Source organism: Tiliqua scincoides, chromosome 2, assembly GCF_035046505.1.
Source record: "Tiliqua scincoides isolate rTilSci1 chromosome 2, rTilSci1.hap2, whole genome shotgun sequence".
NCBI lineage: Eukaryota > Metazoa > Chordata > Lepidosauria > Squamata > Scincidae > Tiliqua > Tiliqua scincoides.
The window spans coordinates 134,517,980-134,527,974 of NC_089822.1; the positions used below are offsets into that span (position 1 = coordinate 134,517,980).

Below are 9,995 nucleotides of genomic sequence, written 5' to 3' on the forward strand. Positions count from 1 at the left end.
CTAGTGTAGAAGCTGCTGTGGCTCAAGCAGGACAGGCACAGCAGCACAACATGCTACTCAGTGTTCAAATCCCCTTATGCTACTCAAAGACACAGCAGCTGCAGTTGACCAAAGGAAGGATAGTTCCATTTAGAGATGACCAGAATGTAGCATTAACCATATAAGCCTCTCCAGAGCAAGGCTTCAAGACCCTATGGGGGAATCTATTTGCTGGAAAGAAACCTTTTGCTGGTGAGGAACTGGGCAAGCTACAAGGGCACACAAACGAGAATGCTGGGTCACATTTCTACCAGGATTTTTCCTTATAGAGCTGCAGTAATTTTTCCAGCTGAGGAATATTTCTAACTTTTTCCAGTACAGAGGTGAAGTAAGAAGTAAAGCTTTGCCTGCTGAATGTTCTTAAACAAGGCAGCTGTTACAGGTTTCCCAATCTTTTGATACAAGGGACACAAGCTCCACCCCCCAGATTAAAACTGGAGGCACCCATACATTTAAAATGATGCGTATTTTCTTGATCAGTTTGAGAAGAAAGGGCAGGCATATTCTTTCGAGCTGCAGTATCACCCAGTTAGTATTGCTTCCAGATATCCTTTTGTCTGGTCAATCAGAGTGCAGGGGTAGGACTGTTCCTTCTCAGGAATGGTGACGCTTTTGGGATTCCCCTGTGCCTGTTAGTTATAGTACAAGTTTGTGTGGAGCCTGATGTGCCCTCCCTTGTATTGGGACTGTGCCATGGCTGGTGGTGGGGAGAGGTTAATGCTGCACATGGGACCTTCCAATCCCATGGGGAAATAGTTTATGATGCATCCTCTATGGTGGCTTTTTCAAAGAACTCTTCAGCCCTTGTTTGTATGGACTGTATCTGTCAAATGCACAGGAGCTAGGCTGGGACAGAAGCTGTCAACCCAACAAACTAGGCTTTAGTTTTCAGAACAGTGGTACCATTTGTCCAGCTTCATACTGGTTTGAATGTGTATAAATCAGTCTAAACAGCTTCGATAGGAATAAACCAGTCTAATTAAAGCAGAGAATAATTTTGATGCTTTTTCCAGTCTATGCTTTCTGAATGCTACTTTTGTATAGGATGAAGTTGTGAGACAGAAAGTAGGGATTTGCTTTTACTTTTTTTTTACATTTCCAGACTACGTTTATTGTACACATAACATTAACCTGAAAAACATACAAAACATGGAGGATCTTTAACCCGTCTAGTAATGCAAGCTCTTGGCTTCCAAACCACTGAGAAACAGGAATAGGTTTGATGAGGGCTGAGACAGCCCTTTGTACAAGTCTATTAGACTTGGCTCCTTTTTGTAACCAGAACCAGAAAAACAATGGGCATTTAGCCCTTTATAGCTTCCCTGAAAATCAAGCACAGAAAGACAAGGATGTTGTAATCAGATTTAATTATCCAAACCCAGAAGTGTGTTAATGACAAGGAGTGGCTAACAGGAAGAAAGGCACCTATTTTGCCAAGGAAAGTAACTTCAGCCTTAGCAGACTTTTACTTGCAACAAATTCCGCAGTTAAGAATTCAAGGCATCTGGGCTGGATACAGTTTTAGGGCCTTCAGAGAGCACCAACACCAGAGCTGTTACAGGAACTAAATTAGGGAACTGCAAAACATGCAAACCATTTTCTTCAACCAAGAGACACACTATATTTCATTTAATGGAGCGAAGTCTAATAGAAAAGGACACTGAAGGAGAACTCCTGGGTTCCATTTTCTATTGTAAGACAAGCTGAGATTCAGCGAACTGTTGGACAGAGCCAAATAGTCAGGGCTGGTTCCATCTTTGCCCTAGATGGGTACAAGAGTTGATGAAACAGAATAGGGCACCTGGAAGTGCAGACTTCTGGGATGATACAGTAGAAGGATTTGATGTGACGTTTAGTGAGGGCAGAAAGGCCATTCCTCATGTTGCCTCTCAAAAATGTCAGGTTCATGGTGTCAGGGACATCAAAGTGCCAGTGTGTCCTTGATGAGGCGCCTCATAGTGGTAGTGACGGAGGTCCCAAGTGAGTCAGTGATCTGGTAAGAAATCTTGTACAGGTAGGGCTGGACATCTCGCAGCCCTGTATCAAAGACATTGTCCACCTCCGACTGGGTAGGCATCTTGGGCAGGTACTCATGCCGGTTCATCACCTCTACAATGTTAATGATCTTCTCACAGAGTTTCTCACCCACCTTCTCACGACAGATCTGCCGTTCCTGCTCATTAGCCAGGCTCACCACATTCACTTTGACCGTCCACACTTCCCAAGGGATGCACTCATCTGAGAAGGGCCACCGTGACTTCTTCTTCTGGTAGAACTCCAGCGAGATCTGGCCCATTCCATCATTGCCTGAACTCCGCAATGCATCCTGGGAAAACAGAGCGAATGGTTGTTTCAGAAGGCAGCTTCCACTATGACACACAGAAATCTCTGCCCCATGTACCGAGAACCATGTTATTACATCCACAGCCAAGGTGCCAAAGATAGTACAAAGATACAATCTGACAGTACTTCAGAGCTTTGAATACCAAAAAAAGTTTCCAGAACTCAGGTTAGAGGATTGTTCAAGGCAATATATTCTAAAAAGGGGTAGACCGTCATGGCTACAATAAGTAGACAAAATGATTTCACAGCATACAACTTTCAGTCTCTCTCTGTGAAACTCAATCCTTGCTGTTTAACCCTACAAGGCCACTGTCCTCCACTCAGCCTTGCACTCTACTTTGCTTTCCAATTTCCCAATTTAAACATTCCAATTTAAATATAATAAATATAGTATGAAAGTGTTGCGAGATTTTTAAGACAGAACTCTAGATGCCCCACACGAACCAAAATGTGGTGCATGCAGAAGTGTAGAGAGAATGCTTTTGTGTCCTAAATACCATTTGGGATTTGATGTTGGCATCACTGTGTACTCTGCCATCATCTATTTGTAAGATAGCTCTTACAAACAAACAACATTGACTATTGCTAAGCCATGCTGTTTTCATCATAAAATGCTTTATGGAGTTGCGGAGCACTTCCATAGAGACCTGGGAGTGACAACTGAAAAACTCATTCCATAATGGCCACAATTGTTGAGCTCTAGGTTTAGAGGACAAAACTCTTGTTGCTGAATCTTTAGGTTATCAAGATAAAGATAGTAATTTTATCTATCAAAACCAATTCCCAACATTTTGTCACAGCATGACCAAGAAACAGAACCTGGGATTGGGCTGTGTGAACAAAAGCAGGCTTAATACTCATTGGGTGGGGTTACTACTAGGAGGCACCTACGAAATCCCAGACCCAAATAGATTATTTTACTTCCACCCAGATCAGTGAATAGTTACCATTCACTCCACTGAGGAATTGTGTAGGACTGCACTTCAAGACAATGATGCAGTGGGGCAAAAGCTTTTCTCCAACCCTAGCCACTGGGTGATTCACACAGCAGCTGCTGACCCTCCTGTGCTCCTTACAATATACAATGCTGATCATATTGTTGGGTATTTCACTAGTTATAAAACAAACGCAAGGTTCAATCCCAAGGAAGGTGTGTTTGAGCAGAACAGTACTTCTGCTCGTGTAGGTGGAATGCACTATTTCCATTCACTCCAACTTTCATCCCCTCAACCATGTAACATTCTATGTTATGATATATGCTGATCTTCAGGATTGGCTTTCAGGGGGCACTGGGAGGTATGTGATGGACAAAGGAGCACAAAAGCAGTTCTCTGGATCCAAGTTAGCATTAGCGTTAGTTAGCTAATAGCACTACTAGTTAAGGTTAGCAAGTTGTACCTTGAATTCCCCAACAGCCTTTTTCAGTGCCCGGTCGAGCTCTTCTGAAAAGACCCTGACATAGGTGAAATCGATGAAATCACAGTCAACGTCTTGTGTGCCTACTGTCCCAATGGAGTAGGTCCCTTCCTTCTTGTAGTGGAATTTCCCTGTACTGCGATGGAGCAGTATGGTATGCAGCACTGCCAGCATAGCTTCTTCAATTTGACGACCCTCCACTGACACCTCCAGTACTTCTGAGCGACAGTTCATCTTGGCTTTTGCAAAGGAAAGTAAGAAAATTGCCCTCCAGTAAAACAACAGTGTATATAAAATGGAAAACTGCAGTCACTGAGGACAAGAACATTCCATGTCAATATTTTATGCTATTAGCTAGAATCAGAATGGTTTTAAAGAACCATTAAATTTAAAGATTTTGTGACTAGGAATCAGCAGGCTTTGGCCATGTGATGGGAGGGAGTGTTGGTTGGTTATTAAGGAGAATAAAAATGCTGAGTTCAATTCCTTTTTCTACCACATTCCGTTAATGCAAGAAAACCAAAATGTCCATGTAACATGAAGAATACAGATTAGAAGCAAAATTTAATTTGTGAAACTATAGTTGACAAGTGAGGGCCCAATCCTATCCAACTTTCTAGCTCTGGTGTAGCCACAATGCAGTCCCCTGGTAAGGGAACACATGTTCCCATACCTTCAGAAACCCCAATGACTGTCCGTCCACCACAGGATGCAGCACACACCCCACTGGCAAAACTGCACCAGCACTGGAAAGTTGGATAGGAAGTCGCCTGGTTAACATGCCCCCTGTCCTGGAAAGCCCATTTCCTAATTTCAGATAAGATGTGAGTTGGCTGCATTAAATAGATTGGGGAAATTGGCTCACCAGGTGCCAGAAGTAAGAAAAAAACCAGCAAAACACATTGGTAGCATAAACCCTTGCCTCACAACTTCACTAATGATCTGCAGCAAAGGGCATTTCCTTGCTTTACATTCCATGATTTCATGCCCATCTGTACTTCCCATATAAGTGAATTGAGCAACATTGACTAAGAGAAAGGTCTGCAATCAGGATTTTTTTTTAGCAGGGGGACACCAGCAATTTGCCATGCATCCACTATAGCCACACCCCTGACAACAGCTAAAGAACAGTTTGAGAAACACTAGAAGGAGATGCCAAGTAACAGTATCTCCTTCCAAAATCAGGAACAGGCTATCACTCCCAAGCACTCCAAAGAAGTAAGTTGGTTCAAACAAAGGGTACAGACTGCCCCCTTGTGGTTTCCAGGCTAGTCAACATACAGCAGTATTGTGTGGAACTGCAAATCACAGCACAACAGATAAGAGCAGGGGTGTCAAACACAAGGCGGGGGGGGGGTAGATGCGACCCACAGAAGCTTTTTATCCGGCCCTCAGGCTCTCAGCTGCTGAGCAGTGCTGAGGTGTCACTGCTGAAAGGGCAGCCCACATGAAAATTGGGCTCTCTCATATCTTGAAATATGATCAAGATTTGGGTATTTTCTCTTCTGTCATTTGCAGCTAATGAGTTCCTAAGAGAGAAAACGTGCTTATTTTTGGTTATGACCTGTTTAATAACAATACTTTCTGCCTAACAACATCACTTCTGCCCCCAGCAAGCATCATGAATACAATTCGGCCCTCGGTATGAAATGAGTTTGACATTCCTGGATAAGAGAGTTTCCACAACCAGGTTAGGGATGAAGTTGGGTCTCACAACTGAATAATTTTGTTGATGTGTATCCTTAAAAGGTTCTCAAACATATCACTATTTTCATTCTGTAAAATGTATACAAAATGGGATGATAGATGTGGTTGCCATCAATGACTGATACAAGGCTGAAATCCTATGTGGGAGCAAGTTCCATGGAACTCAAAGGAGCTTGTTTCAATGTAAACATAAATAGGATCCTGGTTGTTTTGATTTGGTGTTATGGGAAGTATGGTAACCTTTCACTCACTCTTTAGTTTCCAGTAGCCTGATATCTTCCCGCTCCAGAGAAATGGCCTTTTAAAAACAAAGGAGTGAAAGAAAACAAATGATGCTTCAGATATTACAACCTGAAAATCAGGAAGGACATAACCAAAGGGACTGCTCTCTGGAGGTGGAAGAAAAACACCCTGGAGTTTTTATTTAACATTCTTAACCGCCATATCCAGGCCTCAGGGCAGAGAACAGCAGCATTTAAAGCTCCATAAGATATTGCTCTGAAATAAATTAAAAGAGGTAAAACTAACCAATACCTCTGCACAACATCCTTCCAGAACTGGCTGGGGCAGCAATTCTGTCCACACTTACCTGGGAGTATATCTCACTGAACAGAATAGAACTTACTTTTTATAATCATGTGAACTAACTCCCAGTATGGGCAAGATTTCACACAAGAAAGGATAAGCAGAATCAAAAGAATACAGAATTCTTGTGCCTTTTTATATTGTGTATAGAACAGAATTTTGGAAGAGGTAGCAGTTCTCACCCAGACAGCACTAGGGCATGGCAAGCTGCATGTGCTGAAATTCTGTCACCTACACAACCATTAAAAGTACAGGATCTCTGTCCTGTATTTAACTAATTTTTGCCAGGCCCACAGGTGTACACATTTGGTCCCTGTTGCATATATGCAACATTGGGCAGAAGCGGCTTTTAACTGCATTTGGTTACCCCAGAGTTTCATCAGCTCTTCAAGCAGAGTTGATAACATTTTGTTGTTGTTGTTACAGCCTCTGCATTTTTACTTTTCTCCATGCCAGGAAAAACTTATCCTGCTCCATTTCTGCATATAAACAGGATCATGTGAAAAAAAACCAAACACATGGCGTCAGTAAAGGCCATAGCTGGTGCTGGGTTGTGACAGGGCAATCCTAGGAATAACACTGACTGACTTAACAAGGCTTTTAAAAACTATGGAGAGAATGTATGTGCACTCTCAGCAAAAGAGCCATTTAGTTTTATTGCAAGAAGAGTTTATCACAGTGCTTCTCAAGGTTTGTCCTCCACTGCACCACTTCACGTGGCCCACCTATTTGAAGTACCACTGGAAGTAACTGGCAGTGACATCACTAGTTACTTTTGGATTGGGAGGCCAGATGCGATGTGACAAACACCAGTAAGAGGCTCAGGGTGGACGGGGGGGGGGGGCTTTTCAAGTGTGGAAAAGCATTTTTTAGAGCTCTGCCCGCCAAGCTGAGCCTCCAACTGCTGTTTGTTGTGTCGTGTTCCTGGTCTCACTGCCTGGTGGCAGGTGTCCCACTGGGGGTACTCATACCACTGGTTGAGAAACACTGGTTTATCAGGTCTGGCCAGTGACAAGTTACAATCCTGTGAGCTGGCTCACTGCGTTACCTGCCTGAGGGAAATGGGGAAGGGCGAGTGACATGGTCAAGGTCAGCCACTGACACTGTGGCAGAGGTAGGATTTGAACCCAGCTCTAGCAAGCGCTAGTTTAGCCTCTGGTAATACCCAGACCAGGAGGCCCCTCATGGGCTAACAGCCAAAGCCTCTGCATGTCTACTCAGAAGTAAGTCCCATTCTAGTCAATGGAGCTTACTCCCAGGAAAGTGTGGGTAGGATTGCAGCCTCAGAGCCCAAGCCTCTGCATGTCTACTCAGAAGTAAGTCCCATTCTAGTCAGAGAGGCCCTAAAGGGCAACAACAACAACAACAACAGTATTTATATACCGCTTTTCAACAAAAAGTTCACAAAGCAGTTTACAGAGAAAATCAAATATCTAATGGCAAGAAAGCTTCCTTCCGTAAATGGAAGTCTTGCCCTAATGAGGAGAATAAAAAGGAACATAAACTGTGGCAAAAGAAATGTAAGAAGGTGATACAGGAGGCCAAGAGAGACTATGAGGAACGCATGGCCAGCAACATTAAGGGGAATAATAAAAGCTTCTTCAAATATGTTAGAAGCAGGAAACCCGCCAGAGAAGCGGTTGGCCCTCTGGATGGTGAGGGAGGGGAGGGGGAGATAAAAGGAGACTTAGAGATGGCAGAGAAATTGAATGAGTTCTTTGCATCTGTCTTCACAGCAGAAGACCTCAGGCAGAGACCGCTACTTGAACAGCCCCCAGACCAAGGAATTATTATTATTATTATTATTATTATTAACAGTATTTATAAGTCAGATAGAGGTTAAAAGAGCAGATGTTTCAGGCCTCATTGATAAGTTAAAGATCAATAAGTCACCTGGCCCTGATGGCATCCACCCAAGAGTTATTAAGGAATTGAAGAATGAAGTTGCTGATCTCTTGACTAAAATATGCAACTTGTCCCTCAAAACGGCCACGGTGCCAGAAGATTGGAGAATAGCAAATGTCACACCTATCTTTAAAAAGGGAAAGAGGGGGGACCCGGGAAACTATAGGCCAGTCAGCCTAACATCTATACTGGGTAAGATGGTGGAATGCCTCATCAAAGATAGAATCTCAAAACACATAGACGAACAGGCCTTGCTGAGGGAGAGTCAGCATGGCTTCTGTAAGGGTAAGTCTTGCCTCACGAACCTTATAGAATTCTTTGAAAAGGTCCACAGGCATGTGGATGCGGGAGAACCCGTAGACATTATATATCTGGACTTTCATAAGGCATTTGACATGGTCCCTCACCAAAGGCTACTGAAAAAACTCCACAGTTGGGGAATTAGAGGACAGGTCCTCTCATGGACTGAGAACTGGTTGAAGACCAGGAAACAGAGAGTGGGTGTCAATGGGCAATTTTCACAATGGAGAGAGGTGAAAAGTGGTGTGCCCCAAGGATCTCTCCTGGGACTGGTGCTTTTCAACCTCTTCATAAATGACCTGGAGACAGGGGTGAGCAGTGAGGTGGCTAAGTTTGCAGACGACACCAAACTTTTCCGAGTGGTGAAGACCAGAAGTGATTGTGAGGAGCTCCAGAAGGATCTCTCCAGACTGGCAGAATGGGCAGCAAAATGGCAGATGCGTTTCAATGTCAGTAAGTGTAAGGTCATGCACACTGGGGCAAAAAATCAAAACTTCACATATAGGCTGATGGGTTCTGAGCTGTCTGTGACAGATCAGGAGAGAGATCTTGGGGTGGTGGTGGACAGGTCGATGAAAGTGTCGACCCAATGTGCGGCAGCAGTAAAGTTGGCCAATTCTATGCTTGGGATCATTAGAAAAGGTATTGAGAACAAAACGGCTAATATAATGCCGTTGCACAAATCTATGGTAAGGCCACACCTGGAGTATTGTGTCCAGTTCTGGTCACCGCATCTCAAAAAAGACATAGTGGAAATGGAAAAGGTGCAAAAGAGAGTGACTAAGATGATTACTGGGCTACTTTAGAATGCCAGATGCAAGGGAGGGCACCAGGATGAGGTCTCTTGTTATCTGGTGTGCTCCCTGGGGCATTTGGTGGGCCGCTGTGAGATACAGGAAGCTGGACTAGATGGGCCTATGGCCTGATCCAGTGGGGCTGTTCTTATGTTCTTAGTCCATGGGGCTTACTCCCAGGTAAGTATGCATAGGATTGCAGCCGAAAGCCTAGTGCTATGTACTTTGGCCCAAACTGCCTCAGAACCCAATTCTATGCATGTCTACTCAGAAGTAAGTCCCATTATATTCAATGGGCTTACTCCCAGGTAAGTATGCGTAGGATTACAGCCTCAGGCACTTGCTTGCAAAGAAAGGCCCTTTGGTTACTGTGGCAACCAATGACACAAAGGGTCGCACGCTTCTTCAGTTACGGGAGAGGCCACTGTGGGGGGAGGGGGGTACCCCGTCAACAAACAAGAAATCCCCCCCCCCCGTGCAAAGAAGGTTCGGAAGACTCACCTGCCTCAACCGTGCTGCTTCCCAGGGAAAGAAACGTAACACTTGGGCTAGCCCAACAGAGGATCTATGGGAAGGGGGGCTCCCAAAAATTGTAATATACTAAGAGCAGGCCAGTTCCACCGCTTCCACTTCAATAGAAATTGTTGCAGCACAAGATTGAGACACGTCGCATTCCATTTATGCATATCCTTCCTAGCGTTTTTTTAAAGTTCGTTTTCCTCTTCTCCCCCCCCCACACGTTGCTTTTGGTACGTTCCAACAAAACAGATCGCACATACTGCGCTGGTAGGAAATGTCGTGAGACCGAAGCTTCCGGGTTTCAGCAGCCGATTGAGATCTCTGCTGCCACCTAGAGGCGGGAGAATGCACAGCGCTGTGACCTTCTCCACCACAGGGCTCAGGTTT

General features: G+C 44.3%; 1 protein-coding gene across 1 annotated transcript; it reads right to left on the bottom strand.

The window, feature by feature from the left end:
- Positions 1-1,104: 1,104 nt before the first annotated feature.
- ATG101 (autophagy related 101) lies at positions 1,105-9,756 on the bottom strand. Its single transcript, XM_066616974.1, has 3 exons — positions 9,591-9,756; positions 3,781-4,037; positions 1,105-2,365 (listed from the first exon to the last, which is right to left on the bottom strand). The coding sequence occupies exons 2-3, from the start codon at positions 4,030-4,032 to the stop codon at positions 1,961-1,963; spliced, it is 657 nt and encodes a 218-aa protein (XP_066473071.1). The 5' UTR covers positions 4,033-4,037; positions 9,591-9,756; the 3' UTR covers positions 1,105-1,960.
- Between the last annotated feature and the right edge of the window lie 239 nt (positions 9,757-9,995).

Coding starts and splice junctions, on each gene's coding strand:
- ATG101 (XM_066616974.1), bottom strand. CDS start 4,032: ATGAACTGTCGCTCAGAAGTACTGGAGGTGTCAGTGGAGGGTCGTCAA. Junction 2,366..3,780: donor AGGCTGTTGGGGAATTCAAG/GTACAACTTGCT, acceptor CTGTTTTCCCAG/GATGCATTGCGGAGTTCAGG.